Below are 27,960 nucleotides of genomic sequence, written 5' to 3'. Positions count from 1 at the left end.
TAAATTTAGCTTTTATTTAAAAATCTGTATATCTTTTATCTTATCAGTACATGGTTATACTGTAATTACACGAAATGTATTTGTAATAAAAATTTTTACCTGAATACGCTTTTGAAACATGCTGAATAACAACATAAACATAAGGCCTGTAACAGGATAAATAAAAAAATAACTAATATTTTTGAAAGAATACATAAATAGGTACAATGAAGATTCATCTAAATAGAAATAATAACACAAGAAACACTTATCCAGCCAGATAATTATTAGTAATTAATATGTTGGGAGTTAAATCATGCAAAAGTTTATTACCATTATTTCGTTAAAACGGAATGATACATTTTCCTTTTATTTTGAATTTATGTTTTATTATTTATTTTACTAATTCATTTGCATTTTATTTTATTGCGAGTTGGAGATAAATGTTTAAACTAAAAAGAAAAAATTGATGAGATGATTCTTACTCAGAATCGAACCCGAGAAGCCACCTACCAGCACACTTTCCACTACAATTGGCCGGCAGTTTAAACAGCCGGATAGGGAGTCCTAATTTTTTAATGTCGAATACAAAAATCGTTGATGAACATAACTTTACAAAAGAAAGGTAATTCTAAACAAAACATTATCGACTTTCTGCCTTCATTTTTATTTATTTATAAAAACATATTGTAACAGGACCAACATAGCTGACCACGGTAGCGGAAAAATAAGAAAAAATAATAATAATGAACAGAAGAATCTAGAAGAAACTACGAGTATAAGGGATTTTTTTCTTAGAATATCTTTTCTTAGAATGGCACCTGCAAAACCTCTTGTTCGACCAGAAGAATTACCGGACCTGAGTATGAATTTACAGAAAGACGTAAAGGTGCGGAAAATGAAGATTATTACGCTTCAACAATTAAAAGCACGCGTCAGGTATTAGTTCTGAAGGCCAGGAAGGTTTTGAAGGTCAGGAAGTTTCTGAAGGTCTAGCGGTCAGGGAGTAGTTTGGCGAGGCCGTGTTCGGCGCAGTTGTGATAACAGCGAAATCAGTAAGCGTGTGGTAACAGCGAGTAAAGGGTATGTCGTGAGTATTTCATTGTGGACAGCAAGTTAACAGTAAACAGTAAACAGTAGTAAAAGTAACAGTATTATATTCATTCACAAAGCAAAGGGTAGTTTTTTTATATAGAGTAAAAACAATAATACTTACGGAAAGTGAATAGTATTAACTTTTTTGGCTTCTCTATTGTTATCTTGTTAACTGAATATTTGTTTCTATCGGTCATTAAAACGTTTGTATTAAATTGGACTTTATTTTTATATTTATTAATTTACTATCGTTAAATAAATCTTGTCTTTTTACTTGAATTAATATTTTCTATGTTATATACCAGTATACGTATTGTCTTATTATTATTATCATTATTTTTTATTCAGGTTATTTTTATTTTTTATATTATTTATATAAATAAAATAAATTTATCTGTCTATTTTATATATATATATATATATTTTTTTTTTTCTTGATGATATCGCTACATAATCTTGAGGCTTGTGTGTGGGATACGGAAGTGGAATCTTTGTAACGTATGAAAAATTCCATGCCTAACCGGGATTCAAACCCGGGACCACCGGATTTATTAACATAATGTTCATATTCTTGGTTATGAATTTATGGTATAAATATGGTTATGGTATGGCAACAATTAAATGAAAGACTACTCCCTTTACCTTTAACCTTTTATTCTAATTTCTTTCTTATCCTACTATATTTTGAACAAAACTAAATTTCTCATCTTCTTTACCCCTACTTGTAAATTTATACGGCTGATAATATTCTGGATATTAGCTGAAGGAACTTAATTGTTGTATACATTTTTAATATCTACTTTAATTCAGTTTAAATCCAATATTTTAACAGTCGCTATTACATTCTTACATCATAAGACACTTCACTGGAGTAAGAACGTAAAGTTAACTAGTTATTTTATATAAACATGAAACACTTCCCACTGTCTTATTAAAAGAAAAAAAAAAAAAAAAAAAAAAAAAAACATAATAAATAAGTAAAAATAAAAAAGAAAGTATTTCAGAGAGAATAGAAACTAATCCTAATAGAGAATCACTGTCAAAAGGATTTATTTACAAATTATTTTACAGTTTCCCATTTTTATTGAGAACTACTAAACTTAAATAACAAGATCTAATAAACACGGTCTTCAAGATGACCTTTCAGTGTAGAGCATTGTGAATAAATCCTGATATTTTACCGTGTGAAAATTTTGAAGTAAAAAAACAAATTAAGTTAAAATAACTAAAAATAAATTTTAAAAAATACACATTTATTGTATATAAATAAAAACATACATTGAAACTATCGTGAAAAAGTTAGACGTTGTATTTTAATAACATGGTTTCAATTATTTTTCACATTAATAACTAAAGAAAGTATATCGTTTATTTACATAAATTATAAAAAAAGTCTCAGGAGTTTTACATTGTAGCAGATAAAAGTAACGTATGTCTTTAAGTACATTTAAATTAATACGATTCTTTTTATTCTACAGAATAATAATTTTTTAAAAAGAAATTACTAAACCGTTCATTTTATCGTTCGTTTCTCTTTCTTTATTTTTAGAAATATTAAAATCCAATCGTCTAATTAAAAACTTCCTCATAATCCTTTAAAACCGAGTTGTATGAAATTATATAAAATATAAGTAAATGATCAAAGAAAACCTTTTTTTAAAGGAAATAAATTAAAAATGAATCGCATACTATTGAAATCTAATTAACTAAACTTCTTATAAACTTTGGATGTAATCAAAATATCTTGAAATAAAACTGTTAAGGTGAGCAGAAAAGATATTCTGAACTTAGAACTTCAAAACAATTACTCCCTGTTTTTTAAATATTAACTGTAATTTGATTTTTCAAATCAAAGAAATTGTAAATCAGAAAATTATATATAAATATAATAAAATTTATAATTACCTGTTTATTTTCCTCTTGGACTTGTTAAATCACTAAGAAAAAAAAAATTACAATCTTCTCGCACATTGTTATATTTAATAAATATTTTTATGGTGGTAAATTTCCGTACTGTTCGAGCGCTTTCGGATTATAAATCCATCCTCAGGAACAATGATGTGTAATACATTACAATTATTTACCTCATATATCATTAATTATACTAAATTGAATTTTATAAGTACAATTTATGATATGTGAAGAAAATAATTATAATGTATAACACATCATTTATTGTTCCTGAGAATGGATTAATAATCCGAAAGCGCTTTAAAATTATTATTAAAGATTGTTGGTATGTGGAAACTATCATATAAATAACTTATATATTAATTTCCATACTACTTTTAACACCATAAATATAATATTGTTTTTTTATACTTCTGTTAAAACAAATAATATAACTTATATGTCAGTGCTTATGGAAGTATCATTTAGTATTATGAAAACAACTGAAAATGAAATTCTGTTAGAAATCATTTATATAGTATATATCAAACGATAATGTAGAATTGAAAATACGGAATATTAGAACAGAGATTCATTAAAATTTGTTTAGTCTATATAAACTTATTTAGTTTACATTTATAATGATCAAAATACAAATATTTTATTTGATATAAATAATTATCTATGTTATTTATTATCAAAATAATAAGTTTACGTTATAATTACACATGATATATCTTGTGATGTAACAATGTAGTAACACTAGTTTTAAAATACTGGATATTTAAATTGAACATAAACAAACAACTGAAACTATTTCTAACAATTGAATATATTTTAAAGGAAACTAAGTTAACAGGTTTAACCTCATAGGCTTTTAAGGAAATTTTTATACTTATCATTAATTACTATCATCGTGACCGAGCGACTAGAAACTCAAAGAAACATATAATCTGTACGTGTTTTATGACAAGGAACTAACTCCTTAGTCGCTTTTCCATTTAATTCTGCCATACTAACTGCTAAAAATCAAACTAATATTTCGAGTGAGATGATTATACTACCTTCAATCCATTAGATCCATAGATACAATTAAGTATCCATTTTTCAGGTAGATACCGTTCTTATAAAAAAACAAATAAGATCCCATTTGCAAACAGCACTTAAATTTATAAACTAGTGAAAAACAAAATAAATGATGTCTGATGGATTTGAATAATTCACGTAGTAAGTTTTACATAAATTATAGTGTAGTAAAAGTATTTATATCAATGGTCACCGAATTTCATTCATGGAATGATGTTTTTTTTCTAAAGCATTCCCTTTAAAGGTAAAAACTATTAAAATGTTAAATATCTACGTATAATTTCAATTTATTTCATAAATTTATAGCAAATTTTGATGCGCACATTGTAATAAAATATGACAATGTGCTGAAGGAAGTTTAAATCGATAAATTATAAAACATTTGAAGTAACATAAATTGAATTAAATATATTATTATATTTAAGTTCAATGAGTTTGATGATATTTTAAGTCACTTATGATAGATTCTGCATTCATCTAGTCTACAAAAATGATATTAACAAAAAAATTAAGAAACAAAATTTAGTTACATTTTTTAACTATTTTTATTTGTTGGGATTGGTTTAAATCAACCTTATTTAGGATAAGAGTATTTTTTCAATTTGGTATTTCTTTACTTATTATGTATTTTATTAGACATTTTATAAAGTAAATATCGAAGGTCATGAAATCTTCCAAAATATATGTTTAATATATTCTATAAGGCTCCGCACCTCTGTTGCGGTATAATAGCTTTTTTTTATTTTTGTTTTTTGTCAAATGGGATGTAATTTATTGTAAAGGTATTTCTTGAGAAATATCTCACTTTATTCTCGTATCTTTTAAAGTATTCTATTTTATTTGTTTTATTGTGTTACCAACAAAAAACTGATTTAATTTAAAAAAATATTAGATCGTATTTTATAATGTAATGATTTCAAAGAGTAAACAACTTGTGTAAAAAGGAAATGTCAAGTTACTAAGCAACTACTATTAATGCATATATTTCTACATATGAATAAATACAATATGTAGTTTACATACATTAGGAATAAATATTACTCAATCACTATACATTTGCTGTTAGTTCTCTTCTTCCTGCTATACGATGATTATTATTATTCTTCAGTTTCTTAACTGATTAAAAAAAAAAATAATAAATAATTATAATAGGAGAAAGAAGATGAACAGTGAGTTCGTCTGATAACATAACTAAAAATTCAAAGTATTTTTTTATAAAACGTCTATTTTTTTCTGTATAAATTTTAATCTGGATTTTTAAAATATTTTAAAATAATTAAAATAAAAGACCATTATGAATTTAATTATGGAAAAACCTGTATTGCAATCAAATTATATTTACACATATAAAAAACCTAACAGCTAATAATAAATTAAACAATATCAAATAAATTCTGAAGAAACGACTTCTGATGAACAGCTCATGAAATATTCCAAAATACATGTTTATTATATTCTATAAGATTTAAAGAAAAAGCTAAGTAATATATATAATTATTTTTATTCTGAAAAGGCTTGTACCAAGTGTCATGCTCAGGATATACGCAAAATGATTGCGATGATTTCTTTTATCTTTAATTTGGTTAGTTTCCTTTGATAGTACCACATTAAATCTATTCTAGATAAATCAAATTTTGAAAAAAAATTACAGTTAATTATGTTATTTGTTTGATATATTAACTTTTTTATTTGTTTGACATCATTATAAGTTAGTATGAAATTTTTGTAGACTAATGAATGATATGTAGCTTAAAATTGTAAGTAATTACATGTGAAAATTCAAGAACATTATTGAAAAAAATCACGGAAAATAAATATTTTATAAACCGCGTCTCAGCAGGCTTATTTTACCTACCGTAGTTATTTCTCTAAAACCTTCCGTTATTTTTATCAGGATGTATGTTTCTCGCTCGGTGCGTTTTCTTGTGGATAAGTTTTTTGTACGGATGGTGTTTATTTGTAGTCCTAATCAAATTTTAAATAAAAAAAAAAGTTTACATAACAATAAACCTAAAAACACCGACGAAATTGATGAAATGGTCTCTATTTTACGAAATCGACTTCATAAATTTGAGACCACAAATTAAAAATAAGTTTACATTCTATTTGCTTTTAAATTTCAACCTGTTGGAGTCAGAGACAAAAGATAATAATTTTTTGGTTATTTATTGTTTTTTTTAATTTTAAAGTGACCTAAAAAATGTCGGAATTAAAAGAAATATTAAATCTCTTTTTTTTTTTAATATATTTTTTTAAGACGGTTTAATTTTCTTTCTCAGCGTTATTGTCTTCTTTTTTTTGTAATTTTTTAATTCTATTCCATTTAATTTACTCTCATTGCCGCTAATGAATTCAATTAAAATATCAAAAAAAAGGAATAAATATAAATTAATTTATAATATTTAAAAATTATTTTTACTTAAGTATTATTAATAAATTAAACATCAGGCCTTCTTAGTGATCAATTTTCATTGCGTCAATTAGTGGAAATTGTTATTATAAATTACAAAGAAGTAATAATTTTGATATTTCTGTTACTAAATATTCTATTTTAATGCATATTCATTATGTTTAGCGTAACATTCATATACATATATACATAATGACAGGTGTTAGCAAACACAAATGCGCATGGCATATATAAAAATTGTCAACATTCTACCAAACAGAAAGTACTAAGAACAGAATAGAACGTGTGCTATTACAATTCTTGATGGATAGGTCAATATGTACTGTCACTAAAGAGGAATAAATCAATTACATCACCGGCTTTCTGTTACAGAACTCTGCAATCAACTAATTTCATTCTAAAAAAGGGACTTTCTATAGGATTCTAGTCATCAATGCACTCAGCTTATTAAATAATTTACTACAAGTGGTACCACCTTATAGCATAGATTCAAACAAACGTAATTAAAAACTAGGCAATATTTTTATTCATTGCATTACAGATACTGAATATATAAATTAAATGCTATATTTTTATATGATACATATAAATTACTTTTACAAGTTTAATATTAAGGCTACATTTTATATGAACAGTAAAGTTTCCATATATATTATAAATATATTTCTATTTAAATAGGAAACAATTAAAAATATAAATTACATACACATTCTGAAAATAATAATACTATGAAAAAAGATATTTTTAAACATATGTTCTTAGTAGTTAAATAATAATCGTTGAAAAGATGAAGTTTAAGGTAGTTAGAAAACTAAAACAAGATTAATATGTGGTTATATTAATATGTCTTACTAAGGTTATTGAAGACTTACCTCCAACTAAAAAAAATTAGCAAAAAAAAAACATTAACAAAATTAGGAAAACATCAAAATCAATTCAGTGAATGTTTAGTTGAGTAAACTGAGAGAAGGATGTAATCGACAGAAAAACAAGTAAGTTGTAATGACTAGAAACCTGAATCAAAAATTACAAATTAATTTATTATTCCACCTAATTATATATTTGATATCACCTCTTTTTAACAAGCTTGAGCCAGAAATGTTTAGTTAATTAGCTAGTTACTTTTAGTTTCTGCTCAGAAAATACACTTCTAATTAATGAAAAAAGTAGACCAATTTTTTCCATTAATTATATAAACCCGCGTCTCAGCAAGCTTATTTTACCTACCGTAGTTATTTCTCTATAATCTTACGTTATTTTTATCTGGATGTATGTTTCTCGCTCGGTGCGTTTTCTTGTGGATATGTTTTATTGTACTGATGATGTAATAATATTTTGGACATATTTATACAGATAAACATTATTATTCAGGTAAATGGAAAAATATTCAGTAACCTATTACGTTAAGTAGAATGAATGTTTGTAGAAAAGAACTTTTAGGAAAAACATATCCCTCAATTCAATTTTTTTGGCAAGTACTACAGTAAGAAATCTAAGCTGTAATAGTGAATTATTTTATAATCACTTATTGACATCTGCAGGTGTTTTTACATATTCTTATTTTTCTATTTTTACTGTGGATTACATCTTTATTCAATGTACCGACTTAAAATCTCATAAAATTTGTTTTGACGTTCTCATGTTTTTGATTTCTTCTTTTAGATTTTTTTTTTAAATAGGATCTAAGGCACAATTAACATTAGTGGAAAACCATAATGCGAGTATAACAGTATTTTTGTCCTGTTTTAGTCTCCTGATAACCAAAACTTCATCAATTTTAACAGTTATTATGTTAAACCACTTAAAACTATGCCTAAATCCTTTTTTTTTTTGCCAAATATTGGGTGATTTAATATCAAATTTGGACTGTTACGGACATTCGGAAAAAGAAAAAAGACTAATTTTAATCATTTGGATATGTAAAAGAAGTTAACAACAATAATTTCAGTAGTAAATTAGATGTAGAAATAAATTAAATAAGCAAGAAAAATATTGTAACGACTTCCTAAAAGCAGGTAGGTTATTGATCGCTTACGATATTTGATTTAATTTTTTATATAAAAAAATAATCGTATTCTCACTCAATTTTGACAAAAATTACATATAAATTTGTCTTTCAATAAAAGCTTTTTTGAGTGACCATGTATCACGATGAAGATATCACCAAACGGATTATGTGTAAGCGAACAAAATTAAGCTTTTACAATAGGCAACTGAAATTCTAAATTCATACATTATTTTACTACTTCTTTAAACAATCTTTTTATTATAAAGTTTAATACCAAAATTTTTATAATTAAATAAGTTTGATATTTATAGCAGGTAAAATACTTATTTAAAATTTTATAATAAACGTCAAAAGAAACAAGTAGAAAAATATATATTAAAAAAATTACTTCAGAACAAAGATGCACACAATAATTACTTGTCTAATTAAAACAATAAAATTATAATCAGTGAAATAATAAAATCCCGAAAGATCTTATAAAAAAATCTGTTGTGGACACACATGACTTCCTTGTACGCTTATTAAATTACGTATACACATTTTTTTAAATGAAGAGTACATCAAATTTTATTTAATTAATAGCTTCTGATATTTTTTCATATTTTCTTTTTTTATTGTTATTATTGAATTATTATTTATTGTAAAACATTTTTTACAATAATGGATTTAAAAAGAGTCAAAATGGATATTTCCGTTGAAATCTGAAAACGGAACTTTTTCCGCGATCACAATACTTTCTTTACTTCGCACAAGGAAGTAAAAAGTAAATTATATTAATGATCAAAGAAATTCTGGTATTGGTAATTCTGATTCGAACCGATGTTCGAATAAGACTTCATCTCCTTTTTAATAACTCTTTTTTTTATTTAATACATTGATTTATTAATAATTATTAACCTCTGATTGTAAAAAAAGTTTTACAATAAATAGGAATTTAATAATAACAAGAAAAAAGTATGAAAAAATATCAGCAGTTATTAATTAAATAAAATTTTACGAACTTTTCATTTAAAAAAAAAAAGGTATATGCAATTTTTCAGGCGTACAAGTAAGTCATGTGGTGTCTCCATCAGATTTGATAAAACATATGATTATTCGTTTTGTTTTCATTTTGTTGATGGTTGCATTATAATTTTAAAAAATCAATTTATAAAACATAGTATTAGATAGATATAACATATACATTTATTTTGAGAGTAATAATAGATTTTTAACTCTTCCTAATATTTCAGGTAAGATTTTTAAATTAATAATAGTATAAATATTTGATGTTAATAACCAGTATTTTAGCAATTGTGTAACTATCAACTTTATTAAAGAATTGGAAGATCGTATTTCCCTTTCAAACGAAATTAGTTTAAATGAAGTGCAGAAAAAAAAGTGTAATGTAATTTAATAGGCGTACAAGGAAGTCTCTTGGAGTCCACATAAGATTTTTTTTTAATTAATCGATGCTTTTAAAACATTGAGATAAATAATTTCCCATTACTAACAATGATAAAGTTAATGGAAGTTAATACTATTGGTATTTTTTAGAACGAAATCATTCGCATTGTAATTTTTATTCAATTTTAATTGCATAAAATTATCTTAAGCGCACAATTATTTTCTGTATGTTGAAAAGCAAACTACCAATTAAGAAAAACTTGTTATGTTATATATTATCGTTATATATAGTGCATAATTTTACTTCACATATAGAAAAGTCAAAAACGCATAAAACGTTGAATTTCTTTTATTGAAAAATCTATCGGTTTATTTTAACTGCGTCGTTATATTTCTGGAAGAAAAATTTGGTAAAAAACCCTTTACACCTTCATCGTTATAAGCACCATTTATAACCTTTTATAATCTTTATAACTGTATTAAGTATCTTTATAATCCTTTATAAAATTGTATTAAATTTGTATTCTTTAATACAAATTTTTTTAATATACATAGAATCAATAAATCAACAAAAATGTTTTATTCTGTATTCTGGAAACGACTTTATATTCCAAACCTGAGAGTGTATGTAGTGATGAAAAAAGATAGAAACGTTTACAGTTACGAAGATACTGCTTAAAAAAAATATGATTTCTATTCACCATCACGAATGAAAATTTATTTTTTTAAACCGTAAGCTAATTAAATAATACAAGAATTTCATGTTATTGTTTGTTTTTTTTTTGGGTGTAATGTTATATTTACAACCGGTTCGTCATATATTGAAACCATTAATAAATCGTATGAATTTTTTTCGTAATTTTCTGAAAAGTTTTAATCAAATAAGTATAAAATGTAAATTTTAACAGTCTAGTTAATTTAGATTTTAACTCAGATTTATTTTCCTATTTACTCACACAGTATAACTGTATTAAATATCCTTATGTTTTCACAATTAAAATTTCATTTTCCTAATGATTTATGGTATGTCAAATTACTAAATAGGCATTAAAAAAAGTTTTAACTTTATTTTTTAATGAAATATATACTTCACTCATCAATTTTTAAGTCTCCTAACCAGATAATATTTTCTAATATTAATAAATTTGCAAATAAATCAAAATAATTTTGTATTGCAACCACAACATTTAGCGATAAAATAACTATTAAAACTAAATATTTAAAAAAAATATTTATTAAAAAATGAATATATTTCAAACAAATATTTGAAACGAATAAACTAAATTTATTCCATTTAATTTTATTATCATAATTTGAAACATTTTCAATCGCTTCAACTCTATTTTCTGTAACTGATGCTGCTGTTCTCACCCAGTCGTCTGTTGATATTATTACTGACGGTTTAGTTTAGTTACACAGACAAGTTGCGATAGCGGAATAATGATGAAAAGTATGTTGGAATTGAATTTTGATTGTTCACCTTAGTATTTTACATAAATTTAAAAATGACAATATAACATAACAGAAATGATCATTATGAAATATGTAACATAAAATCACCCGCCATCTACGTATTAAAAGACAGATATAATCATATTTAATACCATCTTATAATGTTTTGAATTACGTTGGTAAGAAGTTATGTTTATTAAACTATGATTCGGTTTGTTATTTTGAAAGATTATAATTTTGAAATAATCTAAATAGCATACTTTGATCAAGATAAGCACAAGAATAGAATATTTTAGTATAATGAATAATATGGCAACAAGAATAAGCTCCTATAACAACTAATGTAGTAGTCATTAAAGAATACTGCGATTATTCGATGAGAATTTTTTTTGCTAAATGCTGTTAAAGGGCCAAAGGAACAGTATACCATTTACCGCTCCCATCATAACTTAACCACAATGATAGGTTATGATTGCATCAATACCGTATTTTTCGCGACAACTAGCAAAATTTAATCCATTATCTCCGAAGGCAAAACCAGTTGAATTTACTGTGTCTTGTTTATCAATGAGTTACTGGTTAACAAGTTACAATGATCAGACTAATACGTTGTATAGGTGCATGGCTTGAAAATTTATTGCGTGAAGAAACGAGGAATGCTACTCTGTACTATTAATGGAGACAAATAAATATAAGTTGCTTATCTATGAATATAATTGCGACACTCATTCCTGCAGAATAGCTGAGCTGAAGCGATAAATATTTCACTAGTAAATATTACAATCGTTTAGAAGCAATTCCACCTCAGGAAACAGAGGAAGAGCAATGAATTTGACTGGAATACAAGCTATATAGAATACATCTCATCAGATAGGCGGCTAACATAAGAGTAGAAAAAATGTCACGATAACACACACACACACACACACACACACACACACACACACACGCACGCACACACACACGCGCACACACACACACACACACACAGAGAGAGAGAGAGAGATAGAGATAGAGATAGAGAGAGAGAGAGAGAGAGAGAGAGAGAGAGAGAGAGAGAGAGAGAGAGAGAGAGAGAGAGAGAGAGAGAGAGAGAGAGAGAGAGAGAGAGAGAGAATTTCAATCTAAAAGTCTATATTCACTTTTTTTAATAATTGTAGTGTAATTTTAATCATTTATTATTATTTTTTTCCATTTATTGTGTAAATGTTTGTTCATTTATTTTTACGTAATTCGAAAACGTTTTAGACTACATCAAATTAGAAAAAAAAAAATAATAATCTCTCCTTTTTTTAATATTTCAGAAGATTCTAAACACTGTCGTAGATACATATATGTATCCATCCACGCAGAGGCACATATACAAAATATTTATATCTTCAGCTTTTCAACTACAGTATTAAGCCCAATTCATTTTTATTTCTGATAGTTGTAAAGATTGTGACAAAAGTCTGAGGAGGAATCAAAACCATAATTTTGCATGTCTTCAAATAAAACTTTATTTACCTATAAAAAGAATGATTTTCCTGAAACGTATTTAAAAGATTAATTAATTAATAAAATAAAATTTTACAACTTTACTTTTACGAATATTATGTTTAAATAAATAACTTAATAAAGCAATTTACTAATTCTTGTTGTAGTAGGTTTTTTGTAACGTATTCGTACACTTGTGAAAACAACAGATGTAAAGTAAATACCTATATATTCAATGTATTCAAATAAGAGGATAACGTATAATGTTTTATAAGAATATACGGTAAAAATAGGAGTATATGTCATACAACACCCCGAAGCTGAAAGTAGAAAAGAATAAATCACATAAATCTGGTTTATCGTAAAATGGTGAAATGAGATTTCAAATCAGCTGAAAAGTATAGAAGAATAAAAGTTATTAACTGGAAGTGTGTCAATGTGTATGACTATTTCATCCAGAATCTATTCACGAAAGTCACTCTCCTTTTCAATACCCTTGGGCTTTTTGTTAAGCGATCTTAACAGTTTAGTGTCGTATTACTTTCTCCCGTGCCACCTGTGTCAACCCTGATGTTATATGCTTGGTATACTAAGAATGTTATACTGAACTTTCAGAGTTACTTTAAATTATAAGAATTAGTAATTAAGATATATTTCAAAAGAAAATATATTAAAATATATTTATTTATTGATCATAATTAGGAAAAAAAACCTTTCACCGGGGAATTATCAGGTAGCATTTTTTTTTGTTTCCTTCAAAAGTGAATCCCTTTTTAATATCCTTCTTCAATCGATCAAAATCGATTTTTGCCATTAATCCGTTAAAACTTAACTTTATTAAACAACACATGAAAATAAAAAATTATAAAAAATAAGATTTTAAATAAATCTGGTAGTGAACACATATTTTCGCATCTTTATTTTATCGTTGACCCCTATGACGTAAATAAATTTTTCAATTTCCACATTTTGACTGCGTTCTAGATAGAATTTAGAAATTAAAAAAAGGGAGAATAATAACGAATATATATAACAAATTAATTGTAGAAAATATATTTTAATTTTGATTGAAAGCCCCATTTTTCTGTTGATGTAACTGGGTTTTTTTGTGATTTATTAATTAAGCCTGAACTTTAGCTAAATGTTTCAAGTAAAAAATTTTAATTTGCTATAATATTTTGGATTATTTTACTAACCTTTCGAAGAAAACTACGGTATTACTTTTGGTCGCACGGTGTGGTTGGGAAATGCAATTAAACCTTCTTTACGTTTTGAGCTATGACTAGTACGAAAATATCATTCACTTAAAATGTAGTTTACTTATATATATATGTAGAGAGAAGCCTATGAATAAAATCTGTGGTTCGAATTACTCCAAAATTACTAAGTCAATTTCATTGAAAATTAAATATGCTGTAGTAGTGTATCTGACGTTGTGCATGTAAAGATTTGATGAATACTGGTTAAGTCGTTCTTGAGTTATTATTAATTTAACGCCAACAAAAGACAACATAACCTCAATGATTTTGTATATGTGTATTTTTCATACACGTAAATGCAGCCAGTCACAAAGGTGAATGAATTTAAGCTTGGTGCATGTGTGTAGAATCTATTCGTTACTTTTAATTATTTCATAAAATTAGGGTTAAAAAAATTAAATTTTCTTATAAACAAAAAAAATATTTTTATATTACATAAAAAAAAAATATATTCCCCTTTTATTTTTTTCATTTAATTTTTGTTTTGTAGGTTTTTTGCGCAAAAAACTATGTAAAATGAAATAACGAAATGTTGGTCTTCTTACTCAATACTGTCCAAGAATTTATTTTAATTTTGAATGGATGCGTCATCGTTAACATTCTAACAAAATGGTTTTGTTAAAAAAAAAACTACTCACAATACATTTAACGAAAAAATTTAGAAAATATATATTAAACGAAATAAAACTTTAATTAATATTCATAGGAAACTTTGAGACGTTTATTTCAAATGAGGAATCAAAAGAGAATTTATTTCCCGTTTAAAGAAATCACTTTACTATGATTTACTAGCCAGTAGCAAATTAAAACTTAAATTTAGCTGAATCGTAATTAAAACAAAAAAGTATAAAGAGACATATTTAAATTTTGACTAAAGTCTGATGGAAGTAGGTGAAAATTACTATATGCATGAATACGAATGACTTAGCTACTTTTGTATAATTCGACCTGAATCTTTTCAATTATTTTTACGAATATACCGTTTATACTGAAAACGTTTTTCCAAATTTAGATCTTTTTTAAATTTAATAATGAGGTAGTTTCTGTTTTTGTACTAAGTTAATGTGAGAGAAGTAATTAATGAATTAATAATTCCTTAACTAAATCGTAGTGACCAAAGTATACTTGCAATACACTTGATATTGTAGTATGCTTATATTTAAGTCTAGGAAAAAATAATAATATTTTTAATATAACACTTATCACAAAGTTCTCCCGGAACTTTCATAATATATTCTACTAGTGAAAACAATGGAAAACGTTCATACAAACATGTCATAAGATACTTTTATTGCGAGTTACGGCTAGTGAAATGTTTTGCTCGGGTTCCAGCTACCCCGGTGAAACGAGGCCGTACTGAGATTTTTAGGACGCTATTTAAGGAAAAATATTGATGATTTATTACGGATTATGACCGGAAAAATGAAATAAAATAGGTCTCAGAACCGTATCTGCAATAGTTTTTGAAAATTTTGTGGTGAAAACCAATAAATTCAGGTAAACACACTCTAATTTTTATGTTTGACGTACAATAACTCGGTTAAATAGGTAATAAACACATAAAAATTTTAAACAAAACTTATACAGAATGTAACTAAGAACAAACTGATCTAAACAGTTCATTACTACATTTGCCTAAAAAGTATTTATTTAATGTAAAAAAACCAAATTTTTTTCTGGTGATGTGAAAAATTTGTAAAAATAATGTTTACGGTTAAAAAACTAAAGAAAAAACTGAAAATTATGCGACAATTGTAAAATAAAAATAATTAAATAATAATTACTTAGATAATAATTTTATTATCAATGACAGAAATATAATAAATTATTTTAAAATGATTTCTTCAAAGTTTTCAATAAAATAACAATAGCAGATGAACAATGCGCAATTCTGTATTAGAGTTTAAATCATTCTGCATGGTACGTTAAGTTTATCGGGTAATGTGAACTGTGCTGTTTTTAGCTAAGATATTCGGTGAATTTTAGTCAGAACGAGATCCGTTTGCCACTAAAGTAATGCCGCATTATTTAGAACACAGATATACCGAGATATGCTAATCATTTTGGGTGAATGTAATGGTAAAACTACAGCTGCTGCAGTAGAATATGAATTGCATTTCCGATTCCAAGATTCCAGATCTCAAATCAATTAACGTACTTTTTCGCAATCTTCGGGAAACAGGTTTATTACCTAATATGTCATACTAGCTACGAACGATCTGTCCAACACGACGTTGTTATTGATGAACTTATTATTGATGCAGTTTAGCGCAATCCAGCCGTCAGTACTAATCGAGAAGCAGTTTTGAATTCGATGGTTTCGAGGACACTTCAACAAAACCGGTTTTATCCTTATCATAAAATCCAATTCCAATATACACCCAGGAGACGATTCACTTCGCTTGGATTTCTGATACTGGTGGAATACAACTCTACAAGTATATTTTTTTACCGACGAGGCAAATTTCACTCGAGATGGCGTCAACAAATTTTGTAAAGTATACTTGGGCAAAAGTAAATCCTCATTAAACGGTGGAAGACAATTTTCAACACCGATTTAGCGTCAATGTATGGTTCGGCCTTCTTCACGATCAGCTGTTTGGACCGTTCTTATTACCTGGCCGATTAAATACTAAAGTATATTTGCAATTCCCTGAAGAATATTTGTCGCTGCTGCTTGAAAATGTTCTTCCAGCGCTAAAATGCAAAGTATACTTCCAGCACATTGGCGCTCATTTCCCTTTCACCTGTGTCATACCCAATCCCTTAAATCATCATTACTCTGAGAAATGGAACAGTCGCGGAGGTCTACATTTCTGGTAACGAAGATCGCCTGATCTTTAAATTTAATTAACACCTTTAAATTTTTGCGTCTGGAGATGTATGAAAAATGTTGTGCACAAAATAAAAATTCTCGTATGGAATTAATTGTCCTCGTTATGGATGTGGCTAAGCAATTTAAGAACAGAAATAAAGAGCGAAAAAGAGCAAGAAAAGTTGTACAGTAGCGTGCCAAGAAATATGTGGAAAATAGCGGGATCATTTTTGAACATTCTTATTAACTGTTACGTATAATGATTGGACCAACAGTTTTATCTAGTGTACTTTTTAAACAAGTTTAATTTTTATAACTATTCTTTGTTTTATTCAACTTATACCGTGTAGAATTAAATTTTCTACAATTTTTTTGAAAGTTTTATATGTTTATTACCCATTTAACAAAGTTATTTCACGTCAAACATAAAAAAAAAAAGTTTTTTACCTTAATTTAATTATTTTCACCCCAAATTTCTCAAACATTATTACAGATTTGTAAAAAAAAAAATGGTTCTTGAATCTATTTTCTTCGATTTTTCAGGTCAATAACCATAAGAAATCACTTATTTTGCTTCTTAATCAGCATCTTAAAAAATTCAGTGCGACATAATTTCGACGGGGTAGCTGAAATCCAAGCGAAATCTTCGACTAGTCGTAACTCGCAAACAAAACATTTTAGGACATATGTTTAAATGAACTTATTCAATTATTTTAACGAGTAAAATATTTTGTGAGAATCGCGGGGAAACTTCTTGACACACCTTTATATTTGATTTTAATACTAAGTAGTAGTAATAAACAAGTAAAATCAATAATAAAGGGACTAATCGTAATCAACTCAGTCATCTAGTAACTATAAGTACTTCTAGAAGGATAATTAAAAGTAACACATTGTGTTAAGAAACTCATAAAATATATTTCATAAAACTAATAATGATAATAATAATAATAATAATTTTTTTTTTTTTTATAATTGTGCAACAGAACAGTTACAAAACCTTTGTATGCCGCACAATATCACATAAAGTCACAAAAGAACAGCCACAAGTCAACAACCCACATATAAATTAAAAATACAATATTCAAAACACAATAATAATAATAATAATAATAACAATTATGCAGTCAAATACAAAAAATAATTAGAACTTTAAAAACGGTAGCTACGGAGTGATAATAAAAACACATAGATGAAAAAAACATACAAAAACAAAAAGACAACATTACTAATACATTCCAAATAAAACAAGTTATAAGCAATAATCCTTAAAAAAACAACAATAATTTTAAAATCATGAAAGTGAGCATCACACCAAGGACAATGATCCATCGCCACGTAACCCTCTCAAATTTTTAACGAAGGTTGCCTCATCTTCCCAAAAGCTTAGCTTATCCTGGAACTCCACTGCAACACTGGTACACCGCTCAATCGGAGACACGGTGGAAACAACCGGCGTCACAAATTGCCTAAAAGACCTCACTGACCTGGCCTGGTTCCGCAAGACAAGATGATAACGCGTCGGAAGTCTGTTTCTGTTTCTGAAAGAAAGTCAAAGTACGTTCTTCTATCAGATAACTTGGAAAGGCCTAATTGCCTCAACATATCCTCTCTACTAGCACCAAAAAAACAATCTCCAAACTTAAAACGCATCCAGTTCAAGAACCTATACTGAACACCCTCAACCAGATCAGAGGCAAAACGTCGTGTACTATTCCACACCACGGTCGAGTACTCCAAGCGACTCCTCACCAAAGACTTGTACAGCAGGTTACAAGTGGAAATATTGCTAAACCGTCCACAAATCCAAAGGACAAGACCAAGGTCCCGGCGTGCTTTACCGACAATCCGAGCAACATATTCGTGAAAATACAATTTCGTGTCAAATAAAACCCCGAGGTCCTCAACCAATGTCTCAGCGACAATAACGTGCGTACCAATCCTATAGCTGAAAACAGAGCTCGACGTCCTACGAGACAAAGTCAAATGTTTGGTCTTCCGAAAATTCAAGGGCATACAATTGCGGTCAGCCCACTCAACAACCTTGTTAATATTCAATTGTAGCAACAGGTGATCCATACTATTTCTGATCGGACAATATATTTTGACGTCATCCGCAAACATCTGAAAATTGCACGTCAAAAGATGCCCGATATCATTTATAAAAATAATAAAAAGAAGAGGACCCAAAACAGAGCCTTGCGGCACTCCAGACTTAGCCAAGAAGGATTCCTCAGACATCTGTCCACCAAAACGAACCGAAAAACGCCTGTCACGAAGATAAGAGGATAGCCAATCATTAAAACGATCGCTGAAGCCAAAGCCCTTGGTCTCAAATGATGGGGTATCTTGTCAAAAGCTTTGGTAAAATCAAAATATATCACATCTACTTGACCCCTATGCTCAATTGCATTAACTGAATCCTGCAAAAAGGCGGCCAAATTAGAAGCTGGTGAACGACCTTTAATAAATCCATGCTGAAATGACGACAACATCGGGCGAACATGACCATGTTCTCAACAAACATGTCTTTAGACATAAACATGTCTAAATAGAATCCTCTCGAAGACTTTGGAAAAAGTAGCGATGATAGAAATAAGCCTGAAATTATCCAGGGAAGGGACACCAGGCTTAGGTATAGGAGTAACAACTGCGTGTTTCCATAGGGACGGAAAAGAAGAAGACGACAAGCTCCAATTAAACAGGGAAGCAAGGATAGGAGAAACAATCTCATTCAAACCTTTGATAACAAACGCAGGAATCCGATCCAAGCCGACCGCCGATCTAGCGTTAAGAATTCCTATAGCACTGGATACGTCAGAAGATGAAACCATCGGAATGTCAAGAATCCGATGGTTGTTGATACAGGCGCCACCAGACGTAGTCTGCGTAGGAAAGTCCTGGTACACTGATTGAAAATATTCACCAAAATACTGACAACTCAACCAAGGATCAGAAATAGTCCGCCCATCGACAATAGGGGCTGGAGTCCTTACATAGTTGGACTTCTGTCGAGAAATATATTTCCAAAAATTCCTCGGAATAGAACAAAGGTCAGATTCACACTTCCGAGCCCAAACCACTCTGGCATCCGCTATCGCATACTTAACATCTCTACGCAGCCGAGAAAATAAGAAATAATCATCATTATTATTATAATAATAATAATAATAATAATAATAATGAATGATAATAGATATGAGACCAAAACTTTATGAGTAACATATACTGTATGTTACTTTACGGATCGTTTAGATCGGTTTAATTATTTTTACCAAAATACATGATGAAAAAATGTTTTATAACAAAATATAATCAGTAAATAATTCTGTAGTCTAAATACATTGTAATTAACGAATACTTAGAAAACCGTAGTACGCTTATTTAAATTAATTACATCGTATAGTGTACTAGAGTTTACCCGTGAAATGTATCAAAAGGAGCTCAGGTTAGTAGTAGCTTATTCTAGTTAGTATTTAATGGAAGAAATAGATTTATTAAAATCTTAAAAATTAATACACCAAGTATCACAAGCACGGAAAAAATTCTTGTAAAATATAAATGATCAGTAAATCTAGTAAACTGCAGCTAACTAAAATAATTCACATTGGCCGGTCGAACAGTTGCAAATTATCAACAAATCCGTGTCACAATTTTATTTTCAATATAAAAGTGTAATTCCCATTACACAAAATAAACTCACTTAAATCAAAGACAGTTATTAAACTAAAAAAGACTCAAAATTATCAAAAAAGTCAGTATAAAAAAACAAAATTCATTGAAGTAAATTATTTAAACAGTTATACCAACAAAAAAAATTCAGAAATTCATAAAATTATTTACCATTATAATATTACAATTATAGCATAATAATATATAACAGTATTGTAGTATTATCTCATAAATTTGTATTATTTATTTCGAAATATATGAATAAAGAATAAAAGCAATTCCTGTTTCTGATATTTTGATTATTTAGATTGTGGACTGGTAATGGGAACTTCATAAATATTTATACAAATTTTTTTATAAATAAATATTTTTTAACCTTTATGTGTCTCTATTTACCAAGTTTTCCTCACTCGATAAACACAGTTTGAAACTGATCTTCAAATATAAAATTTCAATTACTTTTTAAATCAACATTTGATGAAGCAATATTTATTACTTTAAATTTTATTCATTTTCTTTGATGAATACTACCTATTTATTTCTATTTTACAATCTCCCAATACCAATTTCATATTATTTCAAACTTCATTTTTATTTAAATTACATATTCCTGTACTTTATAAGTTAATATTTGATTTGTTGAGTTTCCAAAAAAATTCTTCTTCACCGGGAGGAAGTGATGTGTAGCGTCCACGGTTCAGTTTAATTTTCAGATCATCGTATAACATTTGTCATTTCCTTAATTGAGACAAATCGTTTGATGTTTATTTCATGAAAATCAATGAAACCATTCTGGAGTAGCAGAGGTAAAGACATAATACCGACTCAGTCCATATACCTTCCTCTTGGAAAAGTCGGGTAATTGTTCATTTTTAAAAAAAATTATAACCTTTTTGTTATTTCATAGTAAAACTAAACAATATAGTTATCTCCTACTTATATTTTAATGCTTGTATTGTAAACTGATCTAAATAATAATTAATACATTTCATCTTGATTGTGTAAAAGATAGAAAGAAAATTACTAAAATAAATATTACGTCCATCGGTTCAAAAAATATAACATTCTCAAAATTTTAATAGAAGGGAAAAATTGACATAGTTTAATGAAGGAACAGATTACTGGCCTATAAATATTTTTGACAGTTACATTTTATAATAGATATAAAGATAAAAGTGAAAACAACAATTTACGAAACCGCCAATCACTACGGTATAAATAATTGCAATTACTTGGTTGTGTATGGAGATAACTTTGTGTTCTTTTTTTATTATAACAGGAAATGTTGTACAATAATAGTATTATAATGTATAATATTTTCTACAAAAGTTTATTATTATTATTGTTATAAAAGCTGTATTAATTAAAAATTAAGTCTTACAGTCACATTATCAAGAAGGTATTTTGTGATCACGAAAAATTGGACGATATACTTTTTCAAAAATAACTTAACTATATCGTAATGTAAAATATGCCTGAATGATGACAGGTTTAATTATTAATAAATTAAATAAAATAATATTGTATTTTATTTTATAACTTGAGGAATTTAACTGCAAAAATTGCATATATGTAGGTACAGATATTAAGTTTGTAGAAGAACGTCTTTTATGGTTATACACAATTGTTTATTATAATGTGTTGTAAAATTTATTCAATATGTTTTAAAGCTAATACTAAATCTTATTGCAAATACAATTTCAAATAATACATTCATGTATTCTTTGTGGAGAAGTTTAAAAGAAGAGAACGGATAATATATTTCTTATACTAGACGTTATTATTACAATTTATAACTTGTTTTTAAACCTGAACCGGTAAGTTCAGATTCCTTTCGCCACTATTGCAAAAGTTTAATTTACTAATAAGTTCCTTATAAGCGAATTAATTATACGTAGATTTCTTTTAAATTAAGATATGCTCCGATTTATATAAAATGAAGCATAATTAGCAAAAAAGAAAGAATAATTCGGGTACAAAAGGACTAGTTTATAAATTATAAAATATTAAAAATATAGTGTTTATGAATGGCAAAAATAAAAATTAATCCAATTTTTCCTTCATATAATTTCCCATATTTAAACATATAATTTGTATTACGAATAATTAAATTAAATTTAGTTACATTTTAGAAATATTTTTATAAAATTATTTATTCAGTATAGACCATAGGGGAAGGTAAATAAAAAAATACATATTTAATGAAAGTAATTTATATATAGTGTGCAAGCGAGCGTGTTATTTTACAAAGATAATTTGCACTGTTAATCTTTAATAACTTAAAACTCTTCTTTCATGGAAATATCTAATAAAAAACAATAACAAAAACGTAAATATATAAAACTTAAACCTTAACCGGTTTCAAAAAACGATTTATCTAAACTTTTGATTTTTAAAAACTAAAAAAAAAAAAAAAAAAAAAAAATAATAATAATATTACAAAAAATCAAAACAAATAAACTGGTTTCTATTTTTCTGTTTAACCTCCGGAACCACCGCAACGCATTACTTCAGAGGATAAATGAGGATGATATGTATGGATGAATTAAGTGTAGTCTTGAACAGTCTTAGGTCAAATAAGCTGTTTTTTTATATAAATCAACACAAAAAGCATTAAATAAGAGAATCAAACTGATCTGTTATTACTTTTTCGTTTAGGCCTTCTAATAAGGATTCTATTAAATGTTGATATCAGCAGTTTAAGGATATGGGAAGTGTAGTTAACAAAAAAGATGCTGAAAGACCTCCCGTCTCCGAGGAAGTTGTGGAACGAGTGAAGAGAAACTTTTAAGAGAAGCCCGGGTAAATCGACTCGTGCGAGTATAGAACTGGGAATATCGCAATCGACAATTGTAAAGAGTTTACACAAGCGCCTTAAACTACCTGCATACAAGACTTAATTGGTACGCAATCGGAGATTCGTTACAATTTTACCGTAGACATATTCTAAATAAAGTGAACGAAGATAATGCGTTTTTAGAAAAAGTAATATTCACTAATGCAGCTAGCTACCTTCCATGTTTCTGGTCACGTTAACCAACATAATTGCTGAATTTCAGGTAGCAAACATCCTCAAAATTATCGTTTTGTGTGCGTTGACTGCTCATGAAATGATTGGACCATTCTTCTTCGCCGAGCCAACGGTTACTAGCGTTAGTTTTCTAAACATTATAGGAGTATACATTGCACAAATTGAACACTGAAAACTCAAAACACTGAAAACTAAGATGGTGCACCCCTAAACTGAGGTTTAAATGTTTGGGACAACCTAACTGAACAATTCCTCAACGTTGGATTGGCCGTGACGGACAATTCCCTGGCCACCTCGATCCGTTGCCGTTACGCTTCTCGATTTTTTTCTTTGGGGGCTTGTCAGAGACAGGGTGTACCCAACGACAATTGTCAACATCAATGAACTAAAAAGAAGAACAGAAGGTGTAATCCTTTCTGAATTACTCTAAATTACTTAAATAGAATAACTCCAGATATTCTCCGTGATGTGTAGCGTGAAATTGAATATCCTATAGATATTTTACGCGCCCCAAAAGGTGCTCATGTGAAACTAGTTTGAAGTTAATAAGTGTAAGCAAAACTGTTTAAATTGCTCTGTTCAATAACATTACTTTGTTATTTTTTTTATTAACTGCTAAAATACTTTAAATAATTTATGATCACTGTATGTTCAATAAATTAATAAGGACAATAGTTTTATAAGAAAAATTTGCGTATGGAAAATTTTATAAAACAATATTCTTTTAAGGATTATAACTCAAAATTCATAGCCAAATAGTTATCTGTAAGTTGCTATTTCTCGTATACCACACATTATTGTTTCTAAAGAAAATTATTTTTTCCTTTGTTCTCATTTTCATTCACGTATTATTTTACGCTAGTAAATTAAATTTTTTATGAATTTTAAACAAAATAGAACATCCTGAATATAAGAACGGGAATACAAAGTATATAAAGGAAATATAAGCAAATTCCTACAGCTAATAAATATGCGTGTAGTGAGTAATCAATCAGAAAGGAGATGCTGATCGTCACTATATTACTTCAGATAGTTAATCAATCTACCAATCAATCTATTTACATGTTATATATTTTTGTAATAATAGTTCTAAAAATTAAATCAGTTAATAATAGTTAAAACATCAAATTAAAAAAAAAATTGTTTCATAAAATTAATCAAAAATAATCACTGATTATTAGTTGACTGGTGATGAATTTATTTTTCAATGGGATAACTAGGCTTAGTTCTCTATTATAAAAATATGGTGGGAAGAGAAAAATAAGTTTCAAATTTAAAAAAAATGTATTGATCATTTAGAGGAAAAGACAAACTTTTAATGGCTTGGTAGTTATCAAACCATTACTATTTGTCAATTGAAACTACATTAGTTTGGATACGTAAACGTGTAACTGTAGCAACAAGAAACCAACAGAAATTGTTTTGTCAGGTATATTCGGGCGATTTGATGAAAATTATATGCTAAAAAAATTATGGACAACTAAAATTTACTCTCTATGACTTCTCGCATTTTTAATACGCTATTACCTTTTTAGTGTTGTAAAAAATAAATAAACCATCACTTGTTTACGAAAACACAATGCCTGTTCGGAATTTTATTTCAGCTTTTATTCTCTCATCTAGCTAAATAATAAAAACAATGAAAAATAAAACTTAATAAAGTTACATCTCTGTAATAAGTATTATGGTAATTTATTATTTAAAATTAAATGTGAAAACCAAACATAACGGTAAAAGACCTAAACTAATTAAAATAAAAGTAATAAATTATCATTTTAATGAATATAATTATTACTAATGATTGAATAATACACGATAAATTTGTATCAGTCAATTTTATTGTCTAATATAAAAAATATTTAGTTTTTAATCTCGTTAAGCTTATGTTTATTTTTTTCTAATTGCAAAATAATACAATTATTTAATTAACACATATCTTCAAAAGAGGTAAGTAATATATTTACTTCAAGCAATTTGGAAAAAAAGAAGGGGATTTGGCCAAACTAATGTTTTGAATAGATTTGTTTTATAAGTGTACTTTACATTTGGCGTTCATTCAAACGTGAGTTTTAATTACAGAATAAAGGCGATGTATCTTTGGTCGAGAATGAGGGTTTAATAGAAGGAACCACCAGTCCAATTACGAAAATAACAGCTACATTGCTTTAATTTAATTTATTATATTTAATTTTTCATTTATAATTTTCTTAAGTTATTTATTTGTTTTGTTTTTGTATTTTAATTACTTTTGCAATTTTACAATTGTAAAATTTATGACTCGGACAAACTTATAATGCGAATTTATTCTCAGAAGTTTTTCGTGTAATATTTGTTTAATTTATCAACGATAACAACTAACAACAGTAATTTATTTCTCAGAAATATTTTTAAATTAAAAGTTAACAAGCACAATTTTTAAATCATTTTTAGTTGGTTGTAATTATAAGATTTCTGATATTAACGTGAAAATACATACTACATTAAGTTTTGCAATCTAGTTAGCTGCAATAAAAGATAAAAACAATAACATACTCATAAAAATACAATACTCGTAACAATATAAACCTGTTATAACTAATGGATTTTTTTTACTGTTTTCTACGACTATTATGAAGAGATTTAGGTATACTGGGCAGTTTTTTATTTTTGTATAACTAGTTTTAGTTTTTTCCATTTACCAACCTCGCCGTACTTACGAGTTTACTCGTAAAATCTTATTTTATTAAATCACTGATTTTCAGCAAACATCTTTATGAATATCACTATGTTACAATTAATATATTTGAATTATACTTTAACATAAAATTCAATTCAACTTTTACACAGCATTACCGTCACCAGATGAAATTAAAAATCCCCTTATTTTTGCGTCAAATAATGGGTTGGTGCAAATACTACACAGTTAGAAATCACTATCCTTAATATATGTCTTACAAGCTCAGATTTTAAAACAGCATTTATTTAACTATTTTAAATTACAAATATTTTTGACTAAGCATAAATTTAAACATTTAAAATATTCCTCCTTGAATATTTTTAAACAGGTAAAGAAGAATTTTTGGCGTATAAATCTTATTTAATTATTAAAAAAAAGACAAAATAACCGAAAATTATTTTTTATTGAGAATCAGCCCACACCAGTGTTAACAACAATGGAATGTTATTATCATTCCAGTGTCATACCACCCACATCAACCTGGCGTGTCATTATTACTCCGGCTTTCTTCTTTACCGAATCCGTTAGGTACATTTAAAATCGTACGTGTCTATATTTTATAATTATAGCTGTAGTAATGTAAATCTTTTTCACAACACATTTTGTTTTTTGTCTTTTTTATCTGTTTTGTCGTTTTATCTAATCCAAAAAGATGGTCTTGCTACTTCTAATAAAAATAATATGGAGTAAAAAAACAAGATAATTGTAATATAATGGTTTTACTTTACACACCTTTTTTCTATTAATTTGTTAACAATTAATCACAAATAATTATAGAAATAAATATTACTTGTTAATAATATCATTTAAATAAAATTCAGTTCGTCTTTTTTTTTGTTTGTTTTTCCCCTTTTTAAGGAAAGTAAGTTAATAACAACCTGTTAGACGGGTATCACGTTATAGAACGTTGGATATCTTTTCTTTCTACTAGGTACCTACAATTATTATGAACTGCAATCAAGATAAAAGAAGTTCATTTCTTTATAAACGTTTTAATTTAAAAATGTTCTTCACCGTATATTAAAATAAATAACTTATAGAAATGGTATTCATTTGGGACTATACTTGTACTAGTTTTATTCAGCATATACAAATTATAAATAATATGTATATAGAAATATCAGCCTACAGTTTTCATAAAATTAAGGAATGACTGTAAAAAAATATTTAATTTTCATATTTTCTCAGATAAATAAGAATTAAATTTGGTACTTTATTAACTACAAAACCTGGATTAGAATTAATGAAATTTTTAAGAGACCGTAAGGCCTAAAATAAAATTATATATACTCGTGTGTGTGTATATATATATATATATATATATATAAAACTGTATTCTAGAGGGAAGAGATGTAATACTTTTACATTACTACAGAAACAATATCGTACTACAATTTTTAATGTAAAATGAAATAATTTATTTTTTAATTGCAGCATCCACCAAAATATGAGTTCGGATACGAAATTAGAGACGGTGGAGGAGGTCAACAAGGTCATTTGGAAGCAAGGGACGGCATCTATGCTTTGGGAAAGTATTATGTCCGTCTACCGAATGGAAGTGATCAAAAGGTAATCAATAAATTGTATTTCAGATTTATAATAACGAATATTTTAGTTTTTTTAAAATTGAAATTATTTATGTTCCATTTCTACGGTTTACAAAATCAAATAAAAGACTTGCTTTT

At 27.3% G+C, this 27,960-nt stretch overlaps 1 protein-coding gene across 1 annotated transcript in view; it reads left to right on the top strand.

Moving 5' to 3' along the window:
- LOC142318887 (uncharacterized) overlaps positions 1-27,960 on the top strand; it is a 159,575-nt gene that overhangs the window by 106,528 nt on the left and 25,087 nt on the right. Inside the window, exon 3 of the mRNA XM_075355509.1 lies at positions 27,710-27,844. Coding sequence (XP_075211624.1) covers positions 27,710-27,844 — 135 coding nt within the window. The remainder of the gene's footprint in view (positions 1-27,709; positions 27,845-27,960) is intronic.

Source organism: Lycorma delicatula, chromosome 2, assembly GCF_047948215.1.
Source record: "Lycorma delicatula isolate Av1 chromosome 2, ASM4794821v1, whole genome shotgun sequence".
In the NCBI taxonomy this organism is placed as follows: domain Eukaryota; kingdom Metazoa; phylum Arthropoda; class Insecta; order Hemiptera; family Fulgoridae; genus Lycorma; species Lycorma delicatula.
Note: the sequence above shows the minus strand (reverse complement) of the source record. Positions and strands in the feature narration are given on the sequence as shown.